The sequence below is a fragment of the Giraffa tippelskirchi genome, chromosome 4, assembly GCF_054371585.1.
Source record: "Giraffa tippelskirchi isolate mGirTip1 chromosome 4, T2T-mGirTip1v1.2.pri, whole genome shotgun sequence".
Taxonomy (NCBI): Eukaryota; Metazoa; Chordata; class Mammalia; order Artiodactyla; family Giraffidae; genus Giraffa; species Giraffa tippelskirchi.
In genome coordinates, this window is record NC_137278.1 from 36,727,318 (window position 1) to 36,746,848 (window position 19,531).

The window sequence follows — 19,531 nt, forward strand, 5'->3', positions numbered from 1 at the left end:
CTTCTAAAACATTAACTGGAGTTTTCAAAGTTCTTGCAGTAATTTGGACAGACTCTGACTTTTTCACATACATCTACATTCCAAGTACAGTTTCACTCAAACAGCACAGGTTAAACTGCAGGTCCACTTATATACTGGTTTTTTCCAATAGTAAATACTACAGTCCTACACCATCCATGGTTGAATCCACAGATTCCAAACTGAATAGAGGAACTGCATATGCAGAGAGCTGATTGCTCAGAGGGTCAGCATCCATACCCCTCACAATGTTTTAAGGGTCAACCAAATAGTACAACAGAAGTAAAACACAGGAAGTAATGATGTCGTTGTTTTATTTGGAACATAAGTCGGGGAAAATTTTGAATACAAGAGTAGAAATACAATTCCAGAGGAAAACATTCCAGTGCATTGTGGTTCTTTGTGGGGTAGAAGATGGTGATAATGCTGCCCATAATATGCTCACCTAGTTTGTAAATTTTATGGTGCACAAACTCCAATAAGAGATATTACAGATGGATGTATCATAAACCTAACTTTAAAAAAACCTATCAAGCAAATGCTAAAGCTTATTTTTGTGATCTGGTAGAAAGCCTATAAATCATGAGTCACTTTAAAAATAGTGGAAAAATAAAACTAGAGAGTGGGGTATTATATACAGTATGTGAGGTACTTGTAAACAAGTATGTAAAATGGTCTTTCCTATTTATAGGAAATGTTTACAGAAAAAATATAGCTAGAGGGATCAAACTAGAGTTGATGTGAAGGCCATACATTTTTATTTTTCCATTCTCCCCTCTAAATCTTCCCTAAGGTTGCAACCACATAAAGTTGAATTTTAGAACTGGTAGAATTTCTAAGTGTGGCTTCTAACCAGCAGCATCACCTAGGAACATAACAGAAATGCAGTCTTTTGTATGCTACTCCATACCTACTGGAACATTCTAGGGGTGAGGCCAGCCATGTTTCAACAAGCCTCCCGGTAACATTGGAGCAGAAGTTGGCCTTCTTTCAGCCTGTGCATAATCTTTACCAGTCTCTTCTGTAAAAACTTCACTTGAGTAGCCTCCTGGAATAATGGGCCCTAACAGGATCTTTCTTCCAACTAAGTCTTTTTGAATTCTGTTAATTGCATTAAAATTAATAGGCTTACTATATGGATAACGTTTTTGCTCTTTAACAACTTCAGATGCCTCGTTGAAAAACAGTGAAGAGTTGGGTTTGATACAACAGCAACATTTAAAACTGGTGTTCTAAAAATATTTGCCATTGCAAAACAAGTCTGCAGATGATAGAAATTATTCCACTAGAATTCACCCACTTTTAGCATATACACAACAGTGCTATACTCTATAGTCTTCTTTAAAACCATGAAGGAAAAAAGTACGAATGCCTCTTAACATACTTGTTAAGAACAAAAATAGTAAAAAGCTAACTCTGACAAACTAAAAATCTAACTCCTGCCTCTACATCAAATGTCTTGGCAGTTTTATCAGCATATTAATATTCACAATTGTAGAGAAGAAACTGCTTTAAGAATCAATGTTCTTTTTGCCAAAAGGAGCAACTACTCTAGTCTGGAGGAGGACTTATTTTAAAAAACTATATATGTTAACTTGGTTGCAGTTCAGTTACTTTTAGAATTCACAAGTTTTTACTTGTTTGTCCTTCCAGTGACTGTAAGGACACTCATGATCTTTGTACAGGTGGAGAATCAGGTCTCAAGTCTGGCTACATCCTAGAATAATTCAGGAAGCAGTCCTACAGGTGATTGCAATGTACATCCGAACCACAGCCTTAAACGATTTCAACAACCAATTTCTCAATCAAAATGCTACAGTACCTTCAGAAGCATTTAACAGTTTGAACATACACTGGATCTGATCAAGTGTGGGGTCACTGAATATATTCCTCTAGTGCCAAAGGCTCTAGAGTCATCCAAGTTGCCTCTGCTGTGAGACTGTCGATGCTTCTTACTACCAAGATTACTACAGTTCTCACTGAAAGAAATCCTTCTTTGCAACATGGATTCACTTTGATAATGGATTGGGTTTCTTGGGACTTTTAAGACACTAAAAATCCTTTGAAAACATCATAAACCCCCACATCAGTGAATCTAAACCCCAGCTGTACATTAGGAACTCAAAAGCTACAAAAAGCTGACGTCCTATCCTCAGTCCACTAAACCAATCTCTGTTGTGGGGCTCTAGCACTATTTTTCAAAGCTCCTCAGGTGAGGGTTTGATAATAGAAGACCAATTTAGGAAATTTCTTAAATCAATAGCCTATACTTGCTTTTCATTTTACTTGAGATTTTTGTGTGACATCTTTATATTACACTAAGACTTCTGAACTTCACCCCTAATGAAACAGAGACAGAAGCAATCAAAAGAACATTCTGAAAGTCAAGGCTTCAAGCATGGGCATATGTCCTTTGAAAAATACAAGTTACTAAAGCCAGGCATAAGATACCAGTTCCCATGGCAATTTTACCTAACTGAAGATCACATCCAGCCATGAAGTGCAAATGAACTAGTCCCGCACTAAAAGGTAAGTCTTCCTCAAGGGCTCAGCTTAAAATGCTTTAAGGTTTCGTTCAAAATCCAGGGCCCCATCCCAGACCTATTAAATCAGAACCTCCAGAGGAGCTAGAGAATTCATAGGTCTAACAAACTCCAGATGATTCTTACGATCAGACAAGTTTGGAAAATGCTGCTGATGGATATTAAAGAGTTCAATTTTGGAGATGCAATAGTTACACCTTCATGCTTAATTAGAACTTTGCGTTTCTCATGACTCACTTGGATTACTTTTATTAAATGATGATAATGGCAAAATATCTTGATTCAAAATCATCTCTGTTCAGACTATGTTCTTTTTTTTTGCCAGTGATATTCCATTTGGAACCAGGAGGGGGATAAAAGAGTGGTATTTCATAGTTCCGTTTTAAGTCTCTCATATAAGTCCTCTTGGTCAATCATGTGTGTGTTCCCATTCCAGCGGTGATAGGCGAGGAGAGCAGCATTATAGCCTGCAATGGCACTCATTTCCATGGCACTTGCTGCAAACTCTATGCCATTGAGGTAATAAAGTCGATCGTGGAGTATGATGGAGGGGCATCTCTCTGGAGGCGTATAATGAGGGCATGCAAGCCATGACTGCTTCACAGCATAATCATAGGACACAAAGAGCTTTAAAATTTGTTCTTTAGTAAGTGGTGCTGCAGAAAAGATCTTCCAGACATGTGCCGTATCTGCTTTTGGCTGAGGATTATTGTCGTCTTCTACAGGGGACACAAGCCCAATGCTGTTAATGAATAAATCTGGATTATCAGTGGTTAAGACTGTACCAAGATGAAACTCATTTAAGGCTCTAGAGCTAAAGACAGTTGAATTCAACTCCCCTTTAATTAAAGTTGTCACTAAAGGTTCATAGTGTTGATGGAATTCCTCAATTGGAGGATCAAAGTTGAGAAAATTTATATTGGACATTTTCCGATTCAATGGAGTGGCCACCAGGACGATGTCATAGAAGTCTGAATGGGTCTCAGATCCAGTTTGGTAGACCACTTCATACACCTTTGAGGGATTTCCTAGAGGAAATAAGCATTTTTTTTTAAAGTGTTTCTAACATACTATATTTTATACCTTCTAAAAATAATTCTATACCTTAATAGTTTCTCCATAATTCTAGGACTTAAACAAGTTTTATCCCTTAAGATAACTGTCCCCTGCATTTGTATTACACTGAGGCCAATTTTCTACTTGGAATGGAAATAAAACCTTGTCAACAGGTATAAAATACGAAATGTTTACTTTTGAGGAGGAAATTTCTTTTTTAAATCCGAAGAGTCATGCCACTGTACTTGAGCACATATGTACCTATTTCCACATGATACACAACACCTCCAATTTAAAATTTCATCATTTGGAACTGAATGAGAGATGGAGAAAGAGGTTTTTCTCCTTGAACAATTATTTTCTGCAGGGGAAATTAGCAACAATAAAATAGAAGTTCAAGCTTACCTGTCTGCTTGGTCCTTGTTTTCTCCTCTATGGACATTACTAAGCCCGATACAAGATTGCTTCTGGAAGCCTGAAGGAGCCTTGAACAAACAAGTTTATTGCCACCTTTTACTGCCCAAAGGCCGGGATCAGTACAGGACATTGACACTGCCCCTGTCAGCGGTAGGACAAAATGTGTTAATTCTGACTCTGTAAGAGGCCCTCTACCCACTCTCCCTTCCCAAGTAGCTGCATCCTGCTCCAAATCTAGACACTGCCAAACGACCCTCAGAGCAAAGTTTCCCCCAGTTGAGAACAATTCAACTAATAAAAACCAAAGACTGTTCCCATAAAAACGCTCATCTACACATGCACAATTTTGCCAACATTTTCATGTGTCTGAGCTTTCACAAAGGAAAGTAGTCATCTCCAAATCGTGGCCTAAAGTAAGGAGTCAACAAAGCATCGGGTAAACTGCGCTGTCAACTAATGTCGGTTAACTATTCCAAGCTCTGACTTACCTACAAAGCCATTGATGTTTGTGGTTTGGCCATAATTTACCCTCATGACAGGAGTAATAATTTCATCAAGGAACTTCTCAGAGAAGCCTGCTTTCTGCAAGGTTTCAAGAAGTGACCGGTTAAATAATCCAAGATAGTCGTCCCCTCCTAGGGAATGCAGTAACTTTTCTACACTACTGAAGGCATAGTCATGAGACTGGTAGCGGTAGATCCTTTGGAATAGAAGAGAAATGGCCATTAGACACCAAACAAGATAGTGGGAAGGGTACCCACAAAGAAGGAAAACAGCATCCTAAGACTCCAAGTGGCTTTCTTGTTTCCTTCGGACAAGTCCCTACCGATCCGTGAGATGCGTCTTCCCCAGATATCCCAGAGGCTCCTGGCCTCCCTTTCCCTTTGTCTCCTCTGGAGGAAGTTCACTGTCCTTTGAATTCACTCCTCTGCATGAATACGGTCACTGGGATCACCTTTCAGGAAGTGGGTATGTCTTGTTCTCGTTCATCTTCCAGCACACTAAGACACGTCTAAAATTAAACTTTACCTTTCCACTAGGCTTGATCCTCTCCTCCTACCCCCAGTTCCAACCAAAACAATGGGTTAGTCCTAACATCCTACGCATCATTCTCAGTTCATTTAAATTTAAACATTTCATTTCTCCTTTCTGCTTCACCCACTTAAGAAGGGAAGCTTTTATCAATCTTCCTAACATCTCTCCTGTTATTTCTCATCTCCCTGATCTTAAGTGAAGCCTTATATTCAAACTACTAACATGAATAACTGATTTACCTGCCTCTAGTTTCTTTTTTATATATTTTTTTAATATTTGTTATGTGTTAGAAGGTTAATCTGTTGGATATGCTTGGGTAAACTATTATTTTTTACTTGTTTGACATTTTAGGTTTTGGTCCCACTGTGCAGATCTTAGTTCCCCGACCAGGGATTGAACCCACACCCCCCTGCATTGGGAGTGCAGTGTCTTAACCACTGGACTGCCAGGGAAATCCCTCTAGTTTCTCTTCTTTGAAATATTTATGAATCTCCCAGAAGCACTAAAATATACTTCTTGTCAACCACCCACGTAGTCAAAAACATCTTACTTATACTACTACTTACTAAAGTTCCAACATTTAAAAAAATCACAGATTTTTAAGAGCCAAACTCATCAACTCCTTTGCTCCAATTGCAAATAAAGAAACAAAGGAGAGGTTAAAGAACTTGTCTAAAAGTGACATGGCAAGTAGAAGGCTCAGAATCACTATTCCCCCTCTGCCCTCAACCACACACACACACACTCATACCTCACACCTGAACACAGCTGACCCATTCAGTACTCTCTAAATATGCTCTGGATATTGCTCCTAAACATTTTCACTAGCTCTTCCCTCCACCTGGAATACACTTCCCATCTGTAATCATAGAACAGTTAACTACACATCCTTCAGAGCTTAAATCCCACCCACTTTACAAAGTCTTTATTTTAAATTTACTTTTGGCTGCATTGGGTCTTCATTGCTATACATGGGCTTTCTCTGGTTGCGGTGAGCAGGGGCTACTCTTCAGTGTGGTGTGCAGGCTTCTCTTGTCATGGAGCAGGGGCTCAAGAACGCATGGGCTTCTGTTGCAGCGCACAAGCTTCACTGCTCTGCTGCATGTGGGATCTTCCCGGACCAGGGATCGAACTTGTGTCCCCTGCACTGGCAGGCAGATTCTTAACCACTGGACCACCAGAGAGTCCTCCCTTTGCAAAGTCTTCCTGAGTTTCCCAGTCCATAGTGATACCATCATCTCCAAAAGTCCCATAAAACTTAGCACTCATGTTTAGCACTTAAATATTACTTTGTACTATTTATAGTAGTATATTAAATACTACTTTGTACTAAAATTAACTATAATTAATTTTTAGGAAATATCACCTGACATTTCTCTATACTTTATGAACTTGAAAGAATGTCCACATAAATCAATTCATGCAATAATTCAATACATATTATTTAAGGCTGCAAGTGAGGATACAAAAATGAGGAAGTCATGGTTCCTTTCTCTCAAGGAACTTACAGTTAGGGACAGCTACTCAGGTACACCACATAGCTAAGTCTATGAAGTAACGGAAGAAATAAATGCCAAGGAAAGATCTCTATTAGTGGCCACAGGAGAAGAGTTTTTACATCAACTTTCTTCTCTCAAAATAAACTGTAATCTTTTTTAAAGAGCAGAGATAATGTCATACACATTTCAATATTACCTACTCTCTAACAGAGTAGTATGGGCTTCCCTGGTGGCTCAGCGGTAAAGAATCCGCTTGCCAATGCAGGAGAGGTGGGTTCTATCCCTGGGTCAGGAAGATCCCCTGGAGAAGGAAATGGCAACGCACTCCAGTATTCCTGCCTGGGAAATCCTATGGACAGAGGAGCCTGGTGGGCTACAGTCCATGGGGTTGCAAAGTGTCAACACTAGCAACAACAGTGTAGTATATAAAATGCTGAATAAATTTTTGTGGGAGAATTCTCAGTGCCAAAACTGAGAAATTAAAATAATTCCTTGCAACCATATCATTTGGCCTGTAGTGCCTAGGAAGTTGGAAAAAGTAGGATGAAAACACTGAGTTCTTCAGAAAAGTAATAAACTAAATACCTCATAAAACAGTGATTTTTTGCTAACAGTCAGCATGACAAAACAGTAGCCAATTAAGTAAGTTATAGATGATGTTATGGATTTCCAGGTGGCGCTCGTGGTAAAGAACCCGCCTGCCAATGCAGGAAACACAAGAGACAATGGTTCAATCCCTGGGTTGGAAAGATCCCCTGGAGTAAGAAATGGCAACCCACTTCAATATTCTTGCCTAGAAAGTTCCATGGACAGAGGAGCATGCCGGGCTACAGTCCATAGGGCCACAAAGAGTCGTACACAACTGAGCGACTGAGTGTGCACACACACACACACACACACGATGTTATAAAACAGTTATTCCTTGCCTCCTCCTGCCTGAGTCCCAACCACACTCAAGCAAGCCTCTTAAGTAAAGGCCTCATGGAGAAACTATATACCATATAAACATTGAGCACTGTAAGTGCATTACAGTACATATTTACTAAAAAGCAAGGTGTGAGTAACTAGCAGTTTATACAAGCAATCTGATTAGCAGAAACTATCTTTTTTCTCTTTAAAAATCTGTATAACCCTTAACCATTTATTCACTCAATCATTCACTTATTCATGCAACAAATATTTATGGAGCATCAGTTTGAGCCAGACACTGTTCTAGATGCTGAGGATACAGAGGTCAATACAACACAGAAAAAAAAAAATCGCTGCCCTAACAGAACTTTTGTTTTAGATGGGACAACAGGCAATAAAATAAATAAATAAACACAAGCAACTTACATAACAGTTTGTGCTAAATTTCTTCAGCTGTATCCGACTCTTTGGGATCCTATGAACTGTAATCTTTCAGGCTCCTCTGTCGGTGGGATTCTCTAGGCAAGAGAAATGGAGTGGGTTGCTGTGCCCTACTCCAGGGGATCTTCCTGCCCAGGGATCAAACCTGTGTCTCTTACATCTCCTGCACTGGCAGACAGGTTCTTTTATCAAGGAGAAAAGTAAACCGAAAGATTGGAAACACCTGGAGCCGGCAGAGCTGCAACTCTACAGCTGAAGCAGAGCGATCCAGGAGAGCAGGAGGAGGCAGACAGAAAAAAGTAGTGGAGGTAGGATGAAGGACTTCTAAAATGGAATAAGGACCTTAGAAAAATCTGCCCCTACATAAAAGCAATGAGAACACTGGCAAACACTGTCAACATCAACTTTTTTGGAACTCTGGAAATAAACCAAAGACTTGCTAAAATCCCAGGAATATTTAGATGGCTAGTCATTTGTAAGAACAAATGAGCCCTGTGGTATTTGAACTTTCCCTAATCTCATTCCCATCTTGCTAGTAACAAGGAAGCCTTCAAAATCAGCAGCCTTGCAAGTACAATACCTGTGAAACCAGCAAGTTGGCAGCCACAGAAGCGATAAGCCATGTTTAGAGCATCCCCAAATTCCCATTGTCAGAGAAGTGCCACTATTTGCCTTATCTGGCAGTTCACTCAAAGCACTATCCTCAGGACTTGTTCTTTTTTTTAATTTTTGATTAAAATCTTTAAAGGGTATACTCCATTTACAAAATTGGGAAAGGAGTATATCAAGGCTGTAACTGTCACCCTGTTTATTTAACTTATATACAGAGTACATCATGTGAAATGCTGGGCTGGATGAAGTTAAAGCTGGAATCAAGACTGCCAGGAGAAATATCAGTAACCTCAGATATGCAGATGATACCACCTTAATGGCAGAAAGTGAAGAGGAACTAAAGAGCCTCTAGAGGAAGGTGAAAGAGGTGAAAAAGCTGGCCTAAAACTCAACATTCAAAAAACTAAGATCACGGCATCTGGTCCCATCACTTCAAGGCAAATCGATGGGGAAACAATGGAAACAGTGACAGACTTTATTTTCCTGGGCTCCAAAATCACTGCAGACAGTGACTGCAGCCATGAAACTACAACACGCTCACTCCTTGGAAGAAAAGCTATGACAAACTTAGCATATTAAAAAGCAGAGACACCACTTTGACGACAAAGGTCCACATAGTCAAAGCTATGGTTTTTCTGGTAGTCATGTATGGATGTGAGGGTTGACCATAAAGAAGACTGAATGCCGAAGAACTGATGCTTTTGAACTATGGTGCTGGAGAAGACTCTTGAGAGTCCCTTGGACTGCAAGGAGAACAAACCAGTCAATCTTAAAGGAAAGCACCCCCGAATATACATTGGAAGGATTGATGCTGAAGTTGAAGCTCAAATACTTTGGCCACCTGATGCGAAGAGCTGACTCAGTGGAAAAGACCCTGACGCTAGGAAAGATTGAAGGCAGGAGGAGAAGGGGACGACAGAGGATGAGATGACTGGGTGGCATCATTGACTCAATGGACATGAGTTTGAGCAAACTTCAGGAGACAGTGAAGGATGGGGAAGCCTAGAATACTGCAGTCCATGGGTTGCAGTGTTGGACACGACTGAGCAACTGAACAACTCCAAGTACAATTAGAAAATATTGGCTACATTCCCCATGTTGCGCAATACATCCTGTAGCCTATCTTACACCCAATACTTCATACTTTCTATGCCCCCACCCTAACATTGTCCTTCCCCCCTTGCCACTGGTAACCACTAGTTTGTTCTCTGTATTTGTGAGTCTGCTTCTTTTTTGTTATAGTCACTAGTTTGCTGTATTTTTTAGACTGTTTATGTGTGCGTGCTCAGTCGTGTCCAACTCTTTGCGACCCCATGGACTGTAATCCGTCAGGCTCTCCTGTCCATCGGATTATTCCAGAAAGAATACTGGAATGGGTTGCCATTTCCTTCTCCAGGGAATCTTTCTGAACTAGGGATCGAACCTGTGTCTCCTGCACTGGCAGGAGGAATCTTTACCACTGGGAAACCTTTTCTTTTTAGATTAGGGCTTGTCTTTTTTACCTCACTCTGTACAAACAGCCCATCCTGAGCACATCTGTCAAAAACTTTTGTTGCCTGAGGTTGTGGTACCAAGTTGGGCTAGCAAGAGGCTTATCAGAAGATTTTAAAAAGAAATACTGGGGAATGAAAAACCCCAATTTGTTTCTAGGGACGTAGAAGGCCATGCCCATGTACAAGACTGTCACATGCCCAGGAAAGACCTGAGAAGGCCCTCATTTGTCACCTTCGGCTGACCTTGAGGCTTTGAGCAAGCCAGAAGTAAAGGCTAGAGCTATAAACCACCTGCCAGAGCACTGAAAGCAATCCTCACACACACACACTTGAGCAGCCAAACATGACAAAGAATACTGACTTCAGAGAATTAGTTCCAGAGTCACTAACAAACAGCAACAGCAATAAAACCTGGGGTGAGTGGATTTCTGATGTCCAGAGTTACTATTCAATATTATTTTAAAAGTCCAGTTTACAACAAAAATCAACAGAAATCCTCCCTGAGAAAACCCAGACACTGGACCTGCCAGACAAAGACTTTAAATCAGCTATGATAAATATGCTCAAAGAACTAAAGGAAGCCATATCTAAAGAACTAAAGCACGTATGAAAACAACATAGATTAGGGACTTCCCTGGTGGTCCAGTGGTTAATACTCCGTGTTCCCAATGTAGGGGACACAGGTTCGATCCCTGGTTGGGGAACTAAGATCCTGCATGCCACACATCTTGGCCACAAACCAAGAAATGTAGATTAGAACAAACACAGACTGCTGTTAAAGAGAAAGAAATAATGGAAAAAAAAAAACTTACTGTGGAGTTGAAAACAGTAGAGAAAATTAAAAATCCCCTAGTGAAATGTAAGGGAATTCACTGTTCCTGACTCCTCTTTGGCAACCTCTGTGGCTCCTAATCCTGGTTTTTGTGACACAGGTGATACTACAAGTATTTAACAACTGGATTGAGGGCAAGAGGAGAAGGGGTGACAGAGGATGAGATGGTCCAATGGCATCACTGACTCAACAGACATGAGTCTGAGCAAACTCTGGGTAATAGTGAAGGACAGGGAAGCCTGGCATGCAGCAGTTCATGGGGTCACAAAGAGTCGGAAACGACTTAGTGACTGAACAACAACAGCATTAAACAGAAAGTAGACCGATTATAGCCCTGGAACTGAGTCAAGACTCCCTGCTGAGGGCAAGGAAAGAGATTCCTGGGGAAGAGAAAACATGCTGGCAGAAGCTATTTAGTATGACCAGCAGTATTTCACTATTTAGCAACTGGCACATGACGGCTCAATACTTGCCCTTTATCCAACAAGGTATGATGGATATGATAAAATTATCAAAGTAAGATCTGCATGTTCTTATTGAAAGCAACAGAAATGTGTGGCCCTTTAAACAACATAACGGTCAGCACTCCATAATCAAGTATCAAAGATACACGGTGGGGTGGGGGAGGGGGGATAATTCCATGTTTGGGAATTGTTTTCTAAAATCAAAAATAGTATAATATACAGGGAACTATATGCAATGTATGTGTATGTGCTTAGTCACTCAGTTATGTCTGACTCTTTGTGATCCCATGGACTGCAGCCTGCCAGGCTCCTCTGTCCATGGGATTCTCCAGGCAAGAATACTAGAGTGGGTTGTCATTCCCTTCTCCAGGGGATCTTCCCAACCCAGGGATTGAACCCAGGTCCCTGCATTGCAGGCAGATTCTTTACTATCTAAGCCACCAGGAAAGTCCACTATATGCAAAACCTTGTAATAAATCATAATGGAAAAGAATATTAGAAAAGAATGTATATATGTATTAATAAACCACTTTGCTATATAGCAGAAATTAACACAACATTGTAAATCACTATACTTCAATAAAATAGAATTTTTTTAATTTAGAGGAAACCTGGTTTACAATGTTGTGTTGGCTTCTGCTGTACAACAACATGAATCAGCCGTAAGTATATATACATATATCCCCTCCCTTTTGAACCTCCCTCCCACCCCCTCATCCCGCCCCTCACATTTTTAAAAAAAAGTATAATCTGTGTATCCCCTCCCTGGGCCTTTTTCACAGTTCTGTAATACAATAAATTCACTTCAAAAGTGATTTCTTAATTTCTCAAAGGGCAATTCTCTACATGTCAAGAAAACTGACTCACACAGGCAAGGCTGTATCTCATGCCATGTGAACTCGATTTACCTGTTGAGGTTGCAGCAACATGCCACCTTTCTTTAAAAAGTGACTGGCTCTACACAAATTCTATACATTTTCCTAGTGAACTGCTTGTCTCTTTACTAGAATATATATTTTTTAAGGGTAGGGGTATGTTCTAGGTTCTACATCTTCAAGACCCAGAATACTGCCTGGCATGTAGTAAGCACTCAATATTTGGTGAATGAATAAATGAATGAATGACTACTTTAAAACAACCTGCACTATAGCTGACCTTTCCAGTAGCTGGAAAGATGTTCAAGGAACTGACCTCAGAATGATGCTTAAAAATAAAGAAATCTCCAACTACTACAAGTTACAGAAACTAGAATATATTTATCCTATTCAACTTTTACAAGCTGAATTTCTCCAAGATCTAAAACTATAAACCACCATAAAAATTAGCACATGCCAACAACCTTTAAAAACAATAGGTTATATCATATACGTACGGTTGAGTCCCTTCGCTGTGCACCTGAAACTATCACAACATTGTCTGTTAAACGGCTATATCCCAATACAAAATAAAAAGATTTTTTAAAAATAAGTTATAGTTTTCAAAGTCAGATGGTTTTCGTTTTAATATTCTCTTGGCTGAGCCGTATAGCATATGGCATCCTAGTTCCTCAACCAGGGATCAAATGTGCGCCCCTTGCATTGTAGTGTAGAGTCTTAACCATTAGTCCACCAGGAAGGGCTCTAGACTGGTTATTTTATGTTATTTTTCTTACTTACCAAAGCAATGTATATTTGTATATAAAGAACTTTTTGAAAACACAGAAAAACAAAGAGAAGGAAAAGAGGCACCTGTATTTTCACTATGCAGGACAGTGTGGGAATATAATACCTTAATTTACATTCTTGGGGCACAGACCTGATATGCTATTTCAAGCTGCTGGCTCACTGAGACATCGTGTCACAGTTAAATCAAGCTCATTTAAGTTTTCTACAAGCTCTTGTACGTATCACCTCATCCATCTACACACAACACTAAAACAGTTCAGACATTAAGAGGGAGGACTCTGGAGCCAGACTGCCTGGGTAAGAACTCCATCTCCACCAGTTACTAGGCAGGTGGACTTGCATACCTAAAACCTCTCTATGCCTCCACTTTCCAGTAACCTACAAAAAGAAGCTAGTAACAGGACCTACCTCAGAGAGCTGTCATAAGCCTTCAAGGAGTTAGTATGTGTAGAGCATTTAAAAGTGTCTGACAACATTACATAAGCATTTGCAAAATAAGTTTTCAGAAGCAAAAATAAACGACCCTTTCACGTTCCAAGTGGATAAAAGCCCTGTATATCATATACAAAACATTTTTCCTAATGACCTTACAAATAGGCTTTGTGGTTAGGTAGAGAACTGTTCCAAAAAACTGTAACTCCTGCAGATTATCTAATAAAAGGTCTTAGGTTAAATGGAAGAGAAAAGATTTACCTCATAAACTTGTCTAATATATCCTCTACCCACATGTGCATTCGGAGGGACTGAAATCCATAGTGCCAAATTAGTTTAATCATGTTAATTATAAACCAGCTGCTTTCCTCATATACCAGAGTCTCTCCATTATACACCCCCACTAGGCCACTAGGGCTCTGAACAGCAGAGAGACCTGCAAAAACAAAGAAAGGGTAACTAAGTCAATGGTTTCTGTACTGATCAAATGAGAGAAGGTAATTTGAAGCTATGGGGGACACTTTGAAATGAGTGAATCTGGGCTTCCCCCAGTTCTCAGGAGACATGTTAACAGAGCTCTATCTTTAGAACAGTGTGTGATACTCCAGACATCACACTGTCCAAAAGCAGATTCCCTTAAAGATGGGTTGGATGATCATGCAGCTATATCAAAATTAGAAACTGGCTATATTTAGTCTCAAAAGACTAAAAAAGGCAAAAGAAAAAGCCAAAGGACAGTGAATTCATCTTAAAAGCAAAAATGTCAGACATGACTTTTGCAGCATAAATTGCTCCTGGCACACACTTGCCCTTGTGGAGCGAAGAGGCCCTGGAAGCATCCACAGGAAATGTGGAAAGCAGCTAAGGAAAATAGGATTTCCATTCCTGTGCAAATCCTATTCTGCGTAACTTGATATTTCTCATAACTGGAAGGAGGCCAAAATTACACAATATTCCCTGAGGAGGGAGCCTGCAGAGGCCCCCCAGGCTTCCCCCACAACCTGTCCAATGCCTCTGCTGCTAGCGAAGCAGTCAGATGTCCCAAGTTCCAGGCACACGTTTGCCCCTACAGCTGTGAGTGACCTTAAGTCAGACACCTCAACTCTCTGGGCCTCATTTCCCCAGCTGTAAACTGAGCATGCTAGGTTTTGCTAACTCAAACCATTCTTTGATTCTTTCACACAAACCCAGAATATTTAAGAATCAACAGCAACCAACCCCAACCCACGCCCCATGGCTGTAATTCCAGATAACTGAAGATGCAGATACTGTAGTGTCCCATTACAGCAGAGCAACTCCTAAGGCAGTGACAATTGCTAGCAGGGAAGTAAGGAAAGCAGTTTTACCAGCTTCACTGTAAAAGACAATTAATAAGGTAGAAAAGTTTCAGTTCCCTATGTGATAACAATATCCATGCACTTTGAAGTCTCCTTTGCTCTCAGACCAAATTACATACCCAGATCCTTGACAAAACGCTTCATGTGCAGATTTAAAGGATGGATGACAGAACCTCCTGACTCAAATTCTTGCCCCTCCACATTCAAGGTGGCCAGACGGCCTCCCACCTTTCCTTTTTCGAACACGTCAATCTTCACATCTTTCCCAAATTTCTGCCGCAGATAATAGGCTGCTGAAGTGCCACCAATTCCAGCTCCAATAACCGCTATGGTGGGGAAAAAAAGGAACAGGGTTTTTTTCTCTTACCAGCTTCGCATGTTTGTTTTTGAAAGGCCGTAAATAAACAACTGACATTACCTAAAGCAGTTATCGACAATTTAGGGAAGCCTGGGGAGGGGGAGGCAAGGGACAGTTGCAGTGAAGACAGAAAGAACTCTAAATCTGCACCGACACTGCCCCCAGACAACAGTCGTAGTAGATCGTTACATTTTTTTTTTTCAGCCAGATGCCCCAAGCCCCTCACAGTTCGTTGCGGAGGCACCAAGTGGCCCGCACACGCTCCTTTGTGCCCAATGCAAGGGAACAGAGGAGGTGGGGCCTTTCCAGCACGCATTTTAAATAAAGTGGCCGCCATTTTTGCCTAGATTTGTTCTGTCTCATTAATGTAAATAGCTTAATGATCCCAAAGAAAACGGGTTAAAAAGGAATCAAAATAAACAACAACAAAAAAGGCAAACAAAATAAACATGGAGCAAACCACCAAAACGAATCAAACCAAAAGAGTGACTGTTTCCGCTGGGTAGTCGTCCTAGGTAAAGTACTTGTGCAAGCCAGGGGCCTCTGCAAGCCGGCCGACTTCAACAAAGCAGACGGGGGAGAGGTGCCCCGGAGGGGTGCCCCCCACCCCAGCCCATCACGGGAAGCACACGCGGTCAGCCTGTTCGCGCTGCTCGGCGTGCTGTGCCTGCGTGCGCCTCTCATCTGCAGAGCGGAACTGGCCAGTCGCTCCCTGAGCAGCCAGAGGACCGGCCTCCGAACAAGTGCAGCAAGGGAAGGCCGCGGGAGGGACCTTTGCTTCCTTGGAGCCCCAGGCCCCCGAGACAGAGGCTGCAGAGACGGCGGGCGGCCGCCCGTGGACTGGTCCGGGTCGCCCCCATCTCCACTGCCCATTCCTCAAGTGGGCATGTCTCCACACCCGAGAAAGGGGGTTCCCTGGAGCACTGAAAGCGGTTCGGAGGCGCGAACCGGTAAGAGCGCCACTTTCACAGCGGGCTGGTTCCGCGCGACCCAGCGGGCGTCGCGGGCGTCGCGGGCGCCCGGCCTGCAGCAGCTGGCAGCGACCGACCGGCGCGGGCGCGCTCTCGCCACCCCCGCAGCGCGCCACCTCTTCCTCGCCTACCGATCTTCTCCGGCGGGGCCCGCGGCTCGGCGTTCCCAAGGGACCACCAGCTGCACAGCAGCAACAGCCCGAGCCACAGCCGCAGAGTCCAGCGCGCGAGCTCAGGAGGTGCGGGTTCCATGGCTCTCCAAGCGCTGCGGTCGGACTGGAGCGCCAGGCTGCCACCCGCATTTGTTGAGTCTGCGCTCTCCGTCCGCCCCGCCCCCTGGCTGGCCTCACCCCTCCAAGCCCCGCCCAGGTCCGCTCCCACCCTACCCACTCCTCAGCGCAGGCCCCTGACACCCCAGAGCCACACTTCCCTTCTGGAGTTCCCAACCGGGTGGTGTGGGTACCCCAAGCCGGCCCTGCCCCACCACCCGAAACTCACCCTGCTTCAGGGAGATACCAAAGGCCCCAGAGGAGGCTCACCCCAGCTTTTAATTTCTTCAGCTGTGCCCTCTTCTGTCCCTACAATCGCTCTCGCTCAAATGATGGTCATAGCTAATTGCTGCCAAAAACAGACCAGGGGTGCAAGAGATACTTTACTGAGTGATTACTAGGTTCGGAACTGCTGGGTATGGGATGAATGCGTAAATGGTACTGACAGTGACAGTGACAGTCTCTCAGTCGTGTCCGACTCTGCTACTGCATGGGCTGTAGCCTGCCAGGCTCCTCTGTCCATGGGATTCTGCAGGCAAGAATACTGGAGTGGGTTGCCATTCCCTTCTCCAGGGGATCTTAAAAGGAAAAACGTGGGAGCCCAGGGATAGGATAGTTCAAAGTGAAAGGAGTGGAAACATCCTGACAGACATGAATAAAAATAATGGATTGACCTCATATGATAGAACATTATGCAAGCATTAAAAAGATTGTAGGATTTATATAGTCCTAGTATTGTTAGGTGAGAAAAGCTGCTAACTGAGTGATGGGTATTACATGATTCCATTTCTATAATTAAAATACCCCTCCCAGCCAAAAAAAAAAAAAAGGAAAAGAAAAGAAAAAAAACTAGTACATGACCATGAAGAATATTATGGATGGAAGGAAAACAAGTTGGATAAAAAGAAAGGTTAAACTTGGAGAAAGGAAATAGAAAATCCACTACAAAAAAAGGATTCATTTATTGGACATTTATTGAGTTCCTTCCAAGTGACAGGCAGTGTTCCAGGTACTTGAGAAAAACCAGTGAACAAAATAGTGTTTTTAAAAAATATTAATTATAGTGACACAAACATTCCAGTGGAAGGAGACCGATGACAACTAGAATAAACATGCAAATGATGTAGTGTGGGGAAAGAGAAATGAGGAATGGCTTGCAATTTTAAATAGAGTGGTCAGATCAGGCTTCATTGAGCAGAATGGCATTTGAGCAAAAGTAAATGGCTACCCACTTCAGTATTCTTGCCTGGAGAATTCCATGGACAGAGGAGCCTGGTGGGCTACAGTCCATGGGGTCACACAATGTCAGAAACAACTGAGTGACTAATACTTCCAGTAAGTGAGAGAGTGAGCTAGGGAAAGAAAGACCTTTCTAGGCAAGGGAAATGCCTGGCATGTTTGTGGAACAGCCAGTACAAACAGGAGAAATGGAGGTGTTAATGGACAAGATGCAAGTCACACGAGAACTAAACACTTCCTTGTAAGAACATAAAAATACGAAGATTAAGTCTCCTTTTTCTACAAATTATAAAGAAAGAGCTAAATTATGTCTTTTACTTTTTCCAAACTACGTTATGCCCACAACACCTAAGTACCTTTAGCCTTTTTAAAAGGCCTTCAATAAATATATGCTGGTTGATTAGAATTTACCATGTCAGTGACCTTGACACAGGTGTCCTAGGAAAGATTGTGCTGAAAGACCCTTGGTGAAGAGACAGTGGAGGTGGACTGAAGGCTTTCTCATTCTGCCCACTTACCTTTTCAAAAGAATTCTGTCACTAAAACTAAAAAAGATATTTTTATGTCATTTATGGAAAATGTTACCATGTACATGAAGTATAATATAAAGTAATACTAGAAACCTTTATTTATTTCTGTATTCAAGAAAACAGTCAACCTTAGGAAGCTGAAGCCTAAGATTCTCTCCTTGACCAAATTCTCTTTAGCCAGGTTCCTCTGAGACCTCTTCTCAACAGCACCTCAACTTTAGCATATGAAGACTAACATAGTTTACAGAAGCTCAAAGCCACATCCTTGGAATAAGCCTGGCTTCCCTTAAAGTGCCTATCTGAGAAAAACTCAAGGCTGCCAAAAAAATTTAGTAGTGGTTCCAGGTAACATATGAAGACAGAGAGCCACTATCTTCTAGTCTTCGTGGAAGGACAGGAGACTAAATTTGGTAAGGAACAGTTAATGAAAGCAGAGTGATTTCACTTGCCTACTGGCTGCTTCTCAACTTTTGTAATCTTTCATTTCCCTAACTCCACTAGGCCCCTGCTAATTCCCCAACTTCCATTCCCTCATTCTCCTTTTAAAACATGAGCTCACCTATGTACAAATCAAAGTTGATTTCTACAGTTCACACTGGACTTTACTCAACTGCAACAGTATACTATTGATTAACATTTAAATACTGATAAGTGTCTGAGTTTGTATTCACACCGCACTTCTCCCCAGTGAAATAGTATATTACTGATGACAGTAAAAATGTAACTAGTGTATGGCTTTGTTTGTCTTTGACAACACTCAAATTGATAATACTACCACATCTCCAGGCTTTTTTCTTCATTGAAATTAACTCAAAGAAATTCATTTTCATATGTTCTTACTTCCATACATCTCATTTCTTTCTTACTCTAAATAGTCTAAATGATATTTATTGCCTTAGGTAAGATAAAGAAATTCAGAGGCAATATGAGAAAAGATAAACATGTTTGATTACATAAAACATAAAGATTTTCAGATGGCAAGAAATAGAATTTTAAAAGTTAAAAAAAATACATGAGAATTAATACTTGCCTATAAAATGACAGTTCAGTTCAGTTCAGTCACTCAGTCATGTCCCGACCCTTTGCGACCCCATGAATCGCAGCACGCCAGGCCTCCCTGTCCATCACCAACTCCCAGAGTTTACCCAAACTCATGTCCATCAAGTCGGTGTTGCCATCCAGCCATCTCATCCTCTGTCGTCCCCTTCTCCTCCTGCCCCCAATCCCTCCCAGCTTCAGGGTCTTTTCCAATGAGTCAACTCTTCACATGAGGTGGCCAAAGTATTGGAGCTTCAGCTTCAACATCAGTCCTTCCAAGAACACCCAGGACCGATCTCCTTTAGGATGGACTGGTTGGATCTCCTTGCAGTCCAAGGGACTCTCAAGAGTCTTCTCCAACACCACAGTTCAAA

At 41.8% G+C, this 19,531-nt stretch overlaps 1 protein-coding gene and 1 long non-coding RNA gene across 9 annotated transcripts in view; both read right to left on the reverse strand.

Moving 5' to 3' along the window:
- Window positions 1–314: 314 nt before the first annotated feature.
- Window positions 315–19,531, reverse strand: part of PCYOX1 (prenylcysteine oxidase 1) — a 45,586-nt gene continuing 26,369 nt past the window's right edge. For 2 of the 8 annotated variants that reach the window (XM_081594473.1, XM_081594474.1), the window contains 5 exons: window positions 14,872–15,078; window positions 13,677–13,851; window positions 4,523–4,734; window positions 4,023–4,175; window positions 315–3,589 (listed from right to left, as the gene is read on the reverse strand). In XM_081594473.1, coding sequence (XP_081450599.1) covers window positions 2,931–3,589; window positions 4,023–4,175; window positions 4,523–4,734; window positions 13,677–13,851; window positions 14,872–14,896 — 1,224 coding nt within the window. In that variant the 5' untranslated portion in view covers window positions 14,897–15,078 and the 3' untranslated portion in view covers window positions 315–2,930. Of the gene's footprint in view, window positions 3,590–4,022; window positions 4,176–4,522; window positions 4,735–13,676; window positions 13,852–14,871; window positions 15,079–15,170; window positions 16,404–19,531 lie in introns of those variants that run through there. The other 6 variants (XM_081594476.1, XM_081594475.1, XM_081594470.1 and 3 more) reach the window with 6 other exon arrangements.
- Window positions 8,629–12,871, reverse strand: LOC145546757 (uncharacterized). Its single transcript, XR_014083238.1, has 2 exons — window positions 12,745–12,871; window positions 8,629–11,694 (listed from the first exon to the last, which is right to left on the reverse strand). It is a non-coding gene; the product is annotated as an uncharacterized LOC145546757 (long non-coding RNA).